Here is a 14,257-nt window from a genome sequence, read left to right on the forward strand (position 1 = left end):
CGAAACGAGAACCTGCAGCAGAAAAATTCACACACAAACAGCACTGAATCAATGGCAGGTCCAGACGGGGGAATTACGGAAATAACACTCGGTGTGGAGGGAAATCCCCCTACTAGTCATCATCTCATAATTGGTGGACACGGACACCCAGCAACTTCTGCAGCTTCGTCTATTCCTACCCAGCATGGCAGCGATGGTCAAGAAGGTAAGGTGCTAATTACCCATGTTTTGATTTTACTTTTGTGGTCATGTAACTCTCAAATGATGCTTAAAGATGTCATCTTTTTTTGCGGGGTGAGGACTTTTAACTGAACCCAGTAAGTGATTAATTGAAAACTACTCTACTGTACTGCTGCTAATTACCCATATTTTGGTTTTACTTCTACTGCATATATAGTGCTTAAATCACACTTAAAAGATTCCATCTTTTGGGTGGGGTGAGAGTTTTTAACTGAACCCAGTAATGATTCTTGCAAATATGGTGGAAAAAAGTGAACTTGGATCAGTACCTGCCACTCTACCGTGCTGCATTTAGTGGCAACTGGGAAGAGGCTAGCAAGTTTCTGGACAATGATCCAAGTGCTGCGAAAGCTAGGATCTCATATTTATCAATGACTGCACTGCATGTTGCTGCAAGCGAAGGGCACTGTGAAATCGTTGAGAAATTAGTGAAACGTGTTCCTAGTAATGTCCTCGACATGCAGGACGAAATGGGATTCACACCGCTTCACTATGCTGCAATAAGTGGAAGCCCGAGGTCTGCCAAGGCTTTGTTGATGGAAAATCCAAAGTTGGCACAATGTGTGGATGCCAAAGGAAGAACTCCGTTGCTCCTAGCCACCACTTTCGCATCTGAGATTAAGGAATTGGTGTGGTACTTCTTGTTGGTAACTACTGATGAGGCGCCTGGTCGTCCTTTCACTGGTGCTTGGGCTGCTAACCTTGTCAATGTGCTTATCGCCTCCAGTTTCCATGGTAAAAACCACTCACATTGTGGAGCAACATGTCCCTTTTCGCTAATCCTATCATTATAATTTGATTGCTTACAATTTTCTGCATCAGAAATTTCACTGTATCTGCTTCATCTATATCCTGAGTTGGCCATTGCTATTGATCAAGAAGATTGTTCTGCTTTATATGTTTTGGCAAGGAACCCGTCATACTTCCTTAGTGGCAGCAGGCTTAGCTTCTGGGAAAGCTGCATTTACTCATGTTAAGACCCTCGTCTCATTTTCAACTTTAGCATTTTCCCGTTTACTTGTTCAATTTGTTTATCGTACTGATTTTTAAGAGGTTGCTTATTATTTTTCATTTGGTTTCAGTTCTCCCAGTTGAAGTGGACTCTAGACCACCACACTCAGTGAGAGCCGATGTGGCTCGCTACCATGGAAGCATTCAAAACCTTCCGGCAATACCAACACCAGAACAGTATGGAGGTCAGGGTTTGCGATTTCTGTATTAATTTGTTGTTTAACTATTGTCAGCTTTTTATCATATGTGAGAAAAAGAAGACGATGAGGTAGTACAACGATATTAGGCAAGGTCCTATCTTCTTTTGGTTGGATAAAAGAAAGGAAAATCAGGGGTTGCAGTGAAAAGATGTAATTAGGTGATTCTGGAGTAAAATTACATCTTTTTTAATTTTATTTTCATAATTTTAGGAACTCACATTGACTGTAGGTGTAGATTGTGAGCTCTAAATGTATACATTTGAATAGGAATAAGAAGCCAATGGAAGTGTACCCTACAGCCAAATATTGTCATACCACTATAGTTGTACTGCCTATTAAATGAAAATAACCGAACCTCGTCTATTTTTAAACTTCATTGTATGAAAGAAAAATGGATTTGTCAAATCACCTTCATGGTTTTAGTGACCACTTAGAGATGAAACCAGTCATGTTACTCCGAAAGGAATTGTCAGGTATCAATCTGCATAATTGACACTTTTTGCGTGGTTTGGTTCTCTCTTGCAGTTCTTCACGGGTTAAGAAGAATACTTTTTGGAGCTATTAAACGAATAGGTGCGATTTGAAACCTTACCCTACCATATTTACCACTGCTGGATGCCTTTCACCCACATCTTTCACATTTTTAATTTGCAGCACCAGATCATTTCACGCGACTCCACGATGCAAAACTTAGTCATCACTGTGCATTTGAACTAGTAGAACGTATTTGCTTTCAACTTTCACAAAGGCATACTTCTTGGTGTTTCAAATATCTTTTGAATTCAGAAATACTGTGTGTAGCCACTGTTAATGGAATAGTTGAAATTATAAGAATGCTCCTAGAATTTTTTCCTGATCTAACATGGGTTTGCAAGCGCAGCAACAACCAATATTTGTTACTCCCTTCTGCTATTGAACTTCGGCATGAACATCTTTTCTTGGATAGTGGCCAAATTAGGCTAGGAAACAAAACAATATTGATGAGGGAACATCATGATGAGGATTATGTTTCCTTGTTTTGTGGCTTGATTTGTTCCTTATTTTGTGGCTTGATTTGCTCCTTGTTTTGTGGCTTTTTCAAAGCCATAATTATTTGGCTTCTAGTGGAAGAAAGGAGGAGAAGAAAAGGGGTTGTTTTTATTTAAATGCCTTGCCAAAGGAGAAGGAACGGATGAAGAGATGTAAAGCATCCAAAGAAGATGGAGAGAGCATTTGGCTCTACCATGGGCACGGGTGAGAGAAATCAAGAGAGCTAGAGTGAAAGATCTCTTGTGAAAGAACTCTTGAGGTAGAGTGAGGCTCTTGGGAAAATTCTGTGAGTGGGTGTACAAGGGATATGGGATTGGGTTATGTCGATTTAACTCATGTGTAACTTGTACTGTTTTTCTCATAGTGAAGAGCAATATCTCTCCGAGGACGTAGGCAGGTTTTTGCCGAACCTCGTAAATTTCTCGGTGTCTTTATTTCTTGTATTTTAAACTATTCAACTGTGGGTTTGTATGTTGGTGAAGATAATCAGCCAAGGCACAACATCTTTTTCGTACTGTGTATGATAAGATTGCACGGAGTAAATTAATGGCTACTACACTAATTGAATCGGGGGGGGGGGGGTACCATCTTGCATCTGGCAGCAAAGTTGGCTCCCCTTCCCCAACTCTCATCAATTTCCGGTGCAGCTCTACAAATGCAGGTTAGGGAATTATTCACCAACGAGCACAAAGCATTGGCTGAGAGTGGAGAGAAATGGCTAAAGGATACATCAAATTCTTGCATGCTCGTAGCAACTCTCATTGCCACAGTTGTGTTTGCTGCTGCTTTTACAGTACCTGGAGGTAACGACAACGAAGGAGCTCCAAATTTCTTAGAGAAGAAGTCAGTCATATTCTTGGTGTTTGTTGTTTCGGATTCAGTAGCTCTATTTTCTTCTTTAACTTCCCTTTTGATGTTTCTATCAATCCTAACCGCACGTTATGCTGAAGAAGATTTCCTCGAGTCACTACCAAAGCGGTTGATAATCGGTTTGGCCACCCTCTTCTTTGCCATAGCCGCCACTATGGTAGCCTTCGGTGCAACCCTTTTGATTGTGCTCGGCAAATAATTCAATTGGGTTTCCATCCCAATCACTTTTCTGGCAAGTTTTCCGGTGACTCTTTTTGCCTTGCAGCAGCTTCCCTTGTTTATCCAAATGGTCCGATCGACATTTGGACGGAGCATGTTTCGCCCATAAAAACTTCGGTAACTCGAAGGACGGATGGAAGAAAAGATGTTAGAACTTGTGTTTTGGCTGTGTTTTTGTATACTGTAACTGAATTACTGATCAATGATGAAAGGCAAATTACGCAAAAATCTAGGGCACTTATGTATGTGTGGCTCATATTTTTGGTGATTTAATTGTCATTGTTTGGCTTGACAAGAAATTAGTTACAATTATTTATGAATTCTCTGTAGTTCTAAAAAACTTTCGTTTTTTCTCGAAAGTGCTTTTAAATGAGCTTAAAGTATTTTTAGTGAAAAATGTATTTGTAATTAATCTTTAGTAAAAATAAAAATGAAACTTGGAAAAGCAGGTGCTTCTTGCAAGAAGCATTTCAGTATTTTTGAAATTCAAAATCATTTTCTCTAAAAATGCTTTTCAGTATTTAAAAGCACTTTCCAAACAATTTCCTTATCTTACCGAGTCCATTTGTTTACACCTTGACTGGATAGGCAAGTAATCGTTGTAGGCTAATTTTAATCGTGGTCCATGCAGAGACAATGATTTTAATGTGACATTTATGGTGAAAAAGTTGCAAATTAAATATCTAAGGTAAGACTTTAGTCCAAACCAAATTTTTCATTAGTCCTTTGCTAAAAAAGCGAATGTGCATCTCACAAGTGAGATTCAAATTGTTTCAAACGATTGACTTAGGTTAGAGCATCTCCGAGTCTCTATTTAGGAATTTCCATCATCGCAATTTAGGGACTCAAAACAAATATACTTTTTCTAAAAAAATATTAGTTTTAATGGAAGTGTCCTTATAGTATAGTCCTTCAATTTAGATACTAAAAAGTTAAAAAAAAAAAAAAAAAACATTGTTATTTTTGCAGCCATTGATTTTCCTTCAAAAAAAAAAAAAAAAAATCAGCAGGACTCATGCATGCAGATGCAGCTGGATAGCAGCAAAGAATCTGCATGTGGATGGGCCAAGTTTTCCACTCAAAATGCTCACCATGCTCCGCAACTTATGTACAGAGACTTATCTCATGTATCCAATGAGTCATTATATTTTTGGAAAAATTTGAAATAGGTTCAATTTTATAGATTACCTTTTGAAATAAGTTCAATTTTTAGTGACTTTTGACTTTTGAAATAGGTCCAATTTTTAGTTACTTTGGAACCATTTCAAAAAATCCCGTGAATAGTACCAACATTGACTTTTTAGTGTAAAAATATGATTTTTCATTAAAATAAACCGTACCGTGAACTTTTTGTTAAAACTCCCTATGTTTAAGGACTCAATTTTTCGGTGTATTGAAGAGCTTTATTCTCCATTTATAAGGTCTATATAATGGTGAAAACGGTTTTGAAGACTAGCATTGGAGATGCTCTTGGAAGCTCTGTTATCCCCTGTATCATGTATGACTGGTTCCATTTACGTTTTGAAATTCTGACTGGTTCCATTTGACTCTGGATTCTTCAAGTCTTTAACAAACGGGTTGCAGTTTACTGAGTTGACTCTCATGGATGACAGTTTAGGTTCAGAAAAAGTTGTATCGTTAAAGGCAAAGACAACCTGGTTTCTTTTTCATGGGAGTAGGATTCTCCTTTTTCTTTTTTTTTTCTCTCTTATTCCATCCTCTCTTATTTGAACGATCACAGTTGAACCACATCAATATTTTATATTAATTTTTTTATAAAAAAAAAAAAACAAAAAAAAAATGTGAGCGAAGAGAATGAAAATAAATAGAAAGAGAAAGGAATAAAATCCTAATCGTTTTCCATGGCCATTGTACTTGTGTTGCGGGCCATTACCTGCAATTTTTCTTCGGTGCAACTGGGGCATTCGTACAGGTTTTTTTGTTTAAAAAAAAAAAAAAAAAATTTAATATATGGTAAATTATTGGCAACTTCAAGTTACAACTTACAAGTCGGTAAGTTAAAAGTCATGCGCAACATAGTGAGTAGTTTATCTCCCTCTTTTCTTTTACTTTACCTTATTACGTAATATTTTTGCTCATTATTCTAGACTTTAGTGTATATTTATCATATACTTAATTATCTGTCACGTGTCATTTTACTTAATCTTGAGTAATTTTTTTTCAAATTGAAAAAGTGACATTTAATGTGAAAGTTAACTAGAATGAGATGAAATAACAAATGTCAAATGATTAGGTGCATGGTGAACATGGTAAGCAAAGATGTCCCCCCCTCCCCCTCCCCCCCCCCCCCCCCCCAAAAAAAAAACACGCAGACCTTATTTTAGGTCTTCACCAATATTTTTAGAATCTTTTAGAGGTTTCAATGGAATATTTGGATCCATAAAAGAATATTATCTTCAACGAAGATCCTTAGAATAGAATCCTTAAATATTGAGACTATAATATTAAAATATCCTTATGGTGCATTCACGTGTGTGAGGATTTTTATATAACTTCCGGCAGTCCCTTTACCATAGGAGCTGGAGTTCCTTCCCATTAGAAACCACCAAGTCCTTAAGTTTAAGAAACACACAGTGGCAGAGACAATTTTTAAAGAACCATTGGAAATGTTTTATTATCTGCCCCGCTCTCTTTCCTTCCTTGGTATTCCCAACCAGGTCTTCCCTTCGATTGTGGTGAAGCCGCTGATATTTTGGGGAGCGATCATCATATGTGTTAGAATGAAGGCACCTATAATCTACTTCTGTCAAAGACTTCCTTGTGTAACTAATCAAGTTCTGCAATATTTTAGTTGTCGGATTAATATAATTGTTGATAATTGAATTATTACTGAAATATTGATTAGCGTGATTATTTACCATTGGTAATACATTATATTGTTTGAAAATTTGATCTGAAAATTTGATCTAGATTTTTTTATTAACATCCTACAATCTTACGAATACACCCCATTTTTTTGAATTCTTGTTGAACTACCTCATTTACCCTTATTTAAATTTGAAAAAGAAAAGGAGAATAAACAAACCCAGCACCCACAAATGCATCACATATTCCCTCCGCAACAGCCAAACAACATGCACCACCATTAACGCAATTCCATTGATCTCAATGATTCAAATATTCAATTGTTACAAGAAGATGGTCTTGATAACTTTATTTACCCAGACATATGCCGACCTTATATTACAAAAGCACTTTCCATATGTTTTCCTGCCCATAGTCATCAAGTAGACATCCTTGAGTATGGCATCTGAAATTTCAGTTTCTACAAACTGCTAAAGGCCTCGCAGAGCGACAAGGAGGGAAGGGGGAGGAGAAGGTGAGGGAATGGAGTGCTTATCATGGATCGATGAAGTGGTAGAGGGTGAGCGAGATGTCAATTAGGTGAAATGTTATTGTTGTTTTGAACAAGTGGAGTGGCTTCAGTAGAAGTAGAGTTAAAATTAAAATTTAAAAGAACAATTTTAAGTGTGTGGTGTATTTATAAGATTGTGGGATGCCAAAACAATCGTTGATCAACTTAGCATTCCTCGTTTGGAATATAAACTCCCTAGCAGGTCATCTGGTCGTTCTTTCCCGACCACACGATTGAATCCTACGGTCACAAAAAATTCTATGTGAAGGCCCAGCTGCACCGAAGAAAAATTGCATTACCTGTTGATTCAATTCCTTCACCAATCCAACACAAACTAACGAAGAATATGGCAAAAGATAAAGAAAGAAAATAAAGAATTTTACTCTACTTCGTAAGACTGAATCTAAACTAGGCATACAAGAGAAATAAAAAGGTCAAATGAATATATGGTGCGGATTCATAATTTTGCAACATATAGCCAGACAGTCTGACACGAGAACATTTTTTTGTATATCTGAAACTCACGCATACCATATACATACGCTGTAGGCAGTCGAGAAGTTCATGTGCCCGGTCTTTAGGGAATGGAAAGCAGCCGTTGAAGTGTTTGTAGAGGAGCACAAAGGGCTGCGCGAAGAGGGAGGGGAGTTTTAACGAAAAGCCCACAGTACTGTTCACTTTAACGAAAAACCACATTTGTATACTAAAAAGTCAATCCTGGTACTATTCACTTTACCCTTTATTTTGTCCTTATCAGTAAAACTCAAAGTTTTCAAGCCTTTTTCATTAGTTTCCTAAGAGGGAGAGAAATGGATGAATGATACATCAACCTCTTGCATGGTGGTGGCCATTCTAGTAGCCTCAGTGATGTTTTCTGCCGCCTTTACTGCCCCGGAGGCAACCATACCGACAAAGGAACTCCAATATTTTTGTCCAAAACTACGTTCAAGGTGTTTGCTATTTCGGACGCACTGTCTCTATTTTCGTCTTTGACTTCAGTCCTGATATTCTTGTCACTGCTAACAACACGCTACGCTGAGAAAGGCTTCTTGGAGACCTTGCCGAAGAGGTTGATTTTGGGACTCGGATCTCTCTTCTTTTCGTTAGCCACCATGATGGTAGCGTTCGGAACAGCTCTTTCGATTGTGCTCACTCAGAGATTGGATTGGATTTATGTTCCAATTATTTTACTGGCTTGTTTTCCGGTGGCTATGTTCGTGTTCTTACAGCTTCCATTGTTTATCCAGATGATCCGATCAACTTATGGATCCGGCATCTTTTCCCCCTAAAACCCTAGCTTGTCTGGAAAATCTGGCAAATAATTGTATCAATTTATGTTGTACGTGTAGCTTTCAAAAACCATAGATTAATGTCTCCTTAATCTCCTCGTAATCTCCTCGAATACTTAGACTGGTTCAGATAAACCTTCGAGGAGATTAAGGAGACAATCAATGGCATTCCCAAACAGTGAATTCTCACAATTTCTATATAATATTAAATTTGTCGGAGAAGCTAGAACAACAATAATTTCTTGAAAGCAGATACTAGAGAGAGAGAGAGAGAGTGAATATCGTGTTTCATTGACAATATTTGTTGAACAAGGAAGTAAAATCTATACCAAGAACCTTGCAGGGTCCCTTTTGACACCAGGACTTTGCGCGGGAAGTGAAATTTCGGATTTTGACCTAACTTCATGTAACCTGTACACACATTTGTATTCTTCTACTGTAATTTTCTTTTTAACTCCTAAAGAATGAAATACAATTCATGAATTTCTGTTGAATCGGCTTTCAGGTCTTGAAACAAAGCAAGTAAGTCTGCTCCTCTGACAATTGAGAGTTCGCCATTTCGATGATCTGACAATAACAAATATCTGCATCATTCCTCCTTGTTCTAAATATAAAAACTAGAGATCATATGCTATAACTGCGAACTACAAATGCACAACCACGATAATACCTCAAAGCCCATCTTTCGGTACAGTTCCTGGGCGGGTTTGTTCTTTCTATCCACATGCACATATATCTGTCCCACATTAGCTACATTTAAACAGAAAAAGAAAGGGAATGAGAAGACTCAGAAGAGGAATTCAAGTGCGCCATAGTCAGACATTTCTATAATCCCAGAGAACAGTTCATGCAGTATTTCATCTTACCATTTAACATTGCGGATCTAATAGCAAACTGTAGCATATTGCTTGCAATACCCTGTCGTCGTGCTGCTTTGGCCACACATAAGTTTGAAATATAACCATATTTACTTGATTGTGTCCTGTTGGTACTGCAAAAGAGAGGAGCTTTTACCCGTTCCTGCAACAGAGATTAATCTCATGGTCAGTTCAGCAAAGCCAATAACTGGATAGACCGGTAGATACAAATGCAGTAGGGTCTTTAGTTTTTAAACAAGATGTTTGTACCCCTGGAAAGGTCTCTCCATCCAACAAGTACCGAATGCTCAAATCAAGTGTTCCAACCACACTTTTCACAACAGTGCGTTTCACATTCTTTGTGTCCTTCTTCACCTGACAAATTCGAAAGCAAACAGTCACCATCAATGGTATATTTTTATAGACTGGGAACTTTAGCTAAATATAACATGCCCTAATGCAAAGAAGGGTTTTCTGAGTTCAAACTAACAAACCAGAAACACGCTCATTCAAATGTCATACCGTAACAATGCATGTGCATATCTGCCCATTCTGCCCCTTTGCCCGTCCTTTTATAGCAGTGAATGCCTAAAAAGATTAAAAGTATAATTCAGAATTTTATTTGAGACATTCCATTTACACAGAATGGAAATGCAAATGAATCTTCCCTACCCGGTCTGCAAATTTCCTTTTGTTACTTTCAGCAAATCTGTGTCAATCAAGCGTAGCTAGAATCAGCAGTGTCCAACCCTCCATTTGATTGATTAAAAAAAAAAAAAAAAAAAAAAAAACAACTTAACAGACGCTTGAAGCCCACTAAAGACTGCACATGCAGAGGGAATTCCACCACTGGCAGGATCCAGCCATGGGGGTAATTCTCTAGAAGTCTTGATTGATTCAGAACTAGAAGTTCTGAACCTTTCCTTATTCCCTTGTTTTATCTATCACCTTGATTGCCAGCTTTTGTTAAAAGGGCAGGACTATTCCTCTGCATGTATGCTCTATATGATGACTTCAGATGGTCTAGACCATTTAGTTGGCCTACCTATGATAGGAACTTTATGTTCCCCATTTATTTAGAGTAGTTCGATTAACAAAGACCAAAGGCAAAGAGACAGAGTCAGACAGACAGAGGGAAGTCTGAAAGTAATAAAGAACAACAGTACACACCGGTCATTTTTTCGCTCCTCCCAGTGACTTTCTGCACGTAGCCATGCTGCTGTCTGCCACAAACCCAAAAGCACCAAAAAACCAAATATTATTCGTGGGCACAAATAACTTACACTTAGAAATTTCGTGGCCAAGATGTGATCATCTAGAGAGTGATCACTTACCCAGTATTCTTCATCCAGTGTGGCCTCTCGTGCAACAAATTGTCCAAATTCAAACTTTCGCTCTTGATCTAAATCTTCATCTGATGGCTGCAGCCGGTCAAATTGCAGATCAGGATGCTTTGATGGTTCACAGTGAGGAATAGTTTGTGTTGGAAGCTCTACTGAAAGTTCTTCCATCTTCCTTGGATGAGAGGAATTTGAATCCCTTTTCCTGTTCATTTGGTAATGAAATAAGATAATGAAAGATATGTACCGCTGCTAATATACTAAATTTCAACTAACTATAACTTATGAGGAGAGGCCTTTACTTGAATTAGAGTACTGCATAAGAAACAAAACTAACTGGCTAGATCAAATAAAACTAAAGAATTTCCATATAGGACATCAGCACACAAAAAAAGAAAACCATCACAAATACAGTACAGTAAGAAGAATACAAAGTACAACAGAAAGTAAATGAACTAATCCAATATCAATCGAAATATAAATTGTAACTCACACGTACCAAGTGGCATTGATCCTGAGAAACTTTTGATGACTTCTGCATTTGACATGGGAAAATCTCAACAGCACAGGCTTGTCAATTGAAATCGTCAACATCAGAACAGTTCTTCCTCTGGAATTGACTTTCACAGAGAGAGATGCTTCTTAGAGAAATGCCTTATGTCACAAAGTTGGTGACAATCATTCCCGGCATGTGAAACGCTTGTTTGATCCCTGCTGGATGTGGCTGTCTATCAGAACAAAAGCAAATAATTTCAAGAAACATGACCGCGGATATAACACCAGTTATAACTACCTAGCTGTCAAGCCCGGGGCAGTAAATAGTGGATAAGACAAAGATGACACCATGTAGGCTTGAGTCTGTTGATTTATTAATGAAAAAGAACAATCTATCAAAAAGTGCCTAAACAACGTTAGTTAAAATACCATTCTTGTGACTTCACCGGTACACAATTATTACCACATCATACGGGACCACGAAATCTGGATTCCCATGATGATTTTGGGCCGAGATAGAGTTTGGATTCTAGACCTCCAGCACTGAAGAGGAACCCAAACTCAAAAGTGGTCCTTAAAATAACGGCCATAAGCGGTTTAGCTTCATTGCGTTACTCGGAAGGAGAGTGACTATCTATCTGGTGAAGGAAACAAGAAGTGGGTATGCAGCAAATACAAAGGTTGGTGGACAAAAGCAGGGGCAGCTCTAAATGTTTACAACAAGTTGATATCATTGAAACCTCATTCTTTTATTCTTTTTTATTTCAATTTTTTCTATTAATACCAATTATTTCCTAAAATAAACAAAAACAAAAATGGTAATCAAAATCTTGGCCAAAGATTTTGTTGAGATTAGTTAGTGGATAATTAGCATAACATGCTCTTAATGGTATGACTTGAATAATAATTACTGAGGACCACTCAGAAAATATTATCCAAAAAAATCATTTACCAAATTTGGGGGCTTGAAACAGTCACCATTGTCGTTGGGGAAAGAGGGAAACAGTCGCCTTGTCGACTGAGTCGACTCGGAGGAGTTATTCCCAACCTACTCCCTTACAGTTAAACGCCAGAATTTCGACGGAATCAAGAAAGCCAAGGGTTTCGCGCCATTGAAACGCACAAGCTCGCATGCAATTTCAAAGTAAAGAAGAACAAGAAAAAGAAAGCTTACTCAATTTCTTGGTGGCAAAGAATCAAAGCTTCGCGTCGTTGGCGATGGACTTGTACGGCGAATACATGCAAAAGCGTGGGCTTTTTGGCTCGTCTGCGGTTGAAATGGATTGATACTTTGGGGCGGAGGTCACGGTGGTTTGCGGTGGCGCTGTGGGCAACAGTTACGGCGCGCTTGGATTTTGGGGGGGCGAAAAAGTGGAAAGCATTTTGCTTTGAAGGCGCGCACAGCGATCAGTCGATGACCGAATTACAAGGCGAAGGCGCTTTGATGTCGTATAACTGTGGGACCTTTGATGATTAAGAACAACGTGAGCCGTTGGATCATTTTATGGGTAGTTGGCGTTTTCGTTTTCCCTTTCATTTTGCGCGGTTCGGTCTAACTGACACTGAACGTTCTTTTTTGCAAACATTTTCCTTCTTCCTTTGTTGAAAATTGTAATTTTCTAATTATTTCTTTTTAAATCCTTTCGTTTTATTTTACTCCAGAGAAAGTGCTTTTACGACTCAAAAATCACTGTTAGATTTTTCATAAATAATTCAAAACATGTCGTTAAAGCAATGTTTAAAATATCAATAGAAGTAGAATTAGCGATATTCAAATTTATGAAAATATCGATGAATGTATATTGATATCAACAATGGTTGCTTTTCAAGAATTTATGGAAATTTGCAATCGTTAGGTATATCAACTCATCCAGATTTAGTTGAAATTAGAGAAAAAATTCAAAAAGTTGACATACTTAATGTGTTTTGACAAATTTTTTGTAATCAATCAGTAAATATGATCGATATTCATTGATTTTCCTATATCGCGCCAATACGAGGTGAAGTTTGCCGATACATAAACTACGGACGAAAACTTTGTTCTAATACTCCATTTCAATGTAAAGGATCGGTAGCAGCACCCAGCAAGAAGATGGAGAACGACGTGAACATTGCATTAGGTAGAAATTTATGTTGATGTTTAAGCCTTGCAGCTGCCTTGTGTTTTGTTGCATTCTGTTGTTTTGTAATTCAAAGTCTATTTTGTCTTAGTTTTGAAATATAAGGTTGAGATTAAATCAAAGCTAATAGGCTATATGTATGTGTGTCTCATGGTATATCATCTCACTTATATGTGAGCATGTGGGATTCACGTGAGCTGTGGAGTAATGGGAGAGGTAGTGCGCCTCAAACGGCTATATCTTCTCCCACTCTAGTTTTGTAGCTTCTTAATCATTTTCAGTCATAGCTGAATGAAATCAGAAAAATTATACAGAGCTCTTCATCTTCTCTGCAACAACATTTTTCGTGTGAATTCTTGGTTGAAATCAAAATCTTTTTGAATTCTTCCTAGTTCTATGCTTTACTCTGCTGTTTTATAGAACTCTAACATGGCCTCAGAGCCTAGTTCATCACTTTAATCTGGGCGTGAATCTGTGTTTTCTGGGTTCTTCAGTGAATCGCTGAAGAATCGAGTTTCTTAAATCTCCAAAACGAAGATCTGTGTCTAACATGGCCGGATCAATGAGTTCTGAACTCCGTACTCCCATCTTCAATGGTGAGAACTATGAATTCTGGAATATCAGAATGCGAACCATTCTCAGGTCTCATGGACTGTGGGATCTTGTAGAGACTGGGTTTACTATCCCAGAGTCATCTACTGTGGTTGAGGTAACTGATGAAAAGAAGGAGAAGGATGCAGCTACTCAAATTTCAACAAATGTTGCGGAGATCATAATAAAGGATGCTAAGGCCCTTGGGTTGATACAAGGAGCTGTGTCTGATCAAATTTTTCCCAGGATTTCTAATGAAGAAACTTCCAAAGGAGCTTGGGATATCCTACTGCAAGAATTCAGAGGTGATAAACAGGTTAGAAATGTGAAATTACAAGGTTTACGCAGAGAGTTCGAGTATACTAGGATGAGAGATGATGAATCTTTGTCTGCATACCTTACTAAACTGTTTGACATCATGAATCAAATGAGGAGTTATGGTGAAGAACTATCTAGGGAGAGGGTCGTTCAGAAATTACTTATAAGCTTACCTAGAAGTTATGACTCTATCTGTGCTGTGATTGAACACTCAAAGGATATCGAAACACTTGAAATTCAAGAAGTGGTTGCTTCTCTGAAGGGTTATGAACAAAGGCTTGATATGCATACTGATCACTCTA

General features: G+C 37.9%; 3 protein-coding genes across 4 annotated transcripts; 2 read left to right on the top strand and 1 right to left on the bottom strand.

Annotated features, from left to right (window-relative positions):
• The first annotated feature begins 51 nt into the window (after nucleotides 1–51).
• LOC137747725 (uncharacterized) lies at nucleotides 52–1,462 on the top strand. Its single transcript, XM_068487883.1, has 4 exons — nucleotides 52–205; nucleotides 493–975; nucleotides 1,063–1,212; nucleotides 1,323–1,462. Exons 1-4 carry the CDS (start codon nucleotides 52–54, stop codon nucleotides 1,460–1,462), a joined length of 927 nt encoding a protein of 308 aa, XP_068343984.1.
• Nucleotides 1,463–3,135: 1,673 nt separating this feature from the next.
• On the top strand, nucleotides 3,136–3,549 carry LOC137747727 (ankyrin repeat-containing protein NPR4-like). The gene has a single exon (XM_068487884.1). The coding sequence runs from the start codon at nucleotides 3,136–3,138 to the stop codon at nucleotides 3,547–3,549; it is 414 nt and encodes a 137-aa protein (XP_068343985.1).
• Nucleotides 3,550–8,509: 4,960 nt separating this feature from the next.
• Nucleotides 8,510–12,328, bottom strand: LOC137748784 (GCN5-related N-acetyltransferase 6, chloroplastic-like). Of its 2 annotated transcripts, none has more exons than XM_068488964.1 (10): nucleotides 12,101–12,328; nucleotides 10,931–11,142; nucleotides 10,426–10,636; nucleotides 10,262–10,314; nucleotides 9,764–9,800; nucleotides 9,614–9,679; nucleotides 9,362–9,466; nucleotides 9,101–9,254; nucleotides 8,905–8,984; nucleotides 8,510–8,801 (listed from the first exon to the last, which is right to left on the bottom strand). In XM_068488964.1, exons 2-10 carry the CDS (start codon nucleotides 11,023–11,025, stop codon nucleotides 8,736–8,738), a joined length of 867 nt encoding a protein of 288 aa, XP_068345065.1. In that variant the 5' UTR covers nucleotides 11,026–11,142; nucleotides 12,101–12,328; the 3' UTR covers nucleotides 8,510–8,735. The 2 variants fall into 2 exon arrangements, with proteins under 2 accessions (XP_068345065.1, XP_068345066.1); XM_068488965.1 differs by having other exon boundaries at nucleotides 10,931–11,145.
• Between the last annotated feature and the right edge of the window lie 1,929 nt (nucleotides 12,329–14,257).

The sequence above is a fragment of the Pyrus communis genome, chromosome 10 (assembly GCF_963583255.1).
Source record: "Pyrus communis chromosome 10, drPyrComm1.1, whole genome shotgun sequence".
Lineage (NCBI taxonomy): Eukaryota > Viridiplantae > Streptophyta > Magnoliopsida > Rosales > Rosaceae > Pyrus > Pyrus communis.

Bases quoted from the DNA above. Each gene is read 5' to 3' on its own strand.
- LOC137747727 (XM_068487884.1), top strand. From the start codon at position 3,136: ATGCAGGTTAGGGAATTATTCACCAACGAGCACAAAGCATTGGCTGAG.
- LOC137747725 (XM_068487883.1), top strand. From the start codon at position 52: ATGGCAGGTCCAGACGGGGGAATTACGGAAATAACACTCGGTGTGGAG. The intron at 206-492 runs GTAAGGTGCTAA...GGTGGAAAAAAG, and splicing joins TGGCAGCGATGGTCAAGAAG to TGAACTTGGATCAGTACCTG. The intron at 1,213-1,322 runs GTTAAGACCCTC...ATTTGGTTTCAG, and splicing joins GGAAAGCTGCATTTACTCAT to TTCTCCCAGTTGAAGTGGAC.
- LOC137748784 (XM_068488964.1), bottom strand. From the start codon at position 11,025: ATGTTGACGATTTCAATTGACAAGCCTGTGCTGTTGAGATTTTCCCAT. The intron at 8,985-9,100 runs GTAAGATGAAAT...GTTTAAATGTAG, and splicing joins TAGATCCGCAATGTTAAATG to CTAATGTGGGACAGATATAT. The intron at 8,802-8,904 runs GTATTATCGTGG...TGTTATTGTCAG, and splicing joins ACCGAAAGATGGGCTTTGAG to ATCATCGAAATGGCGAACTC.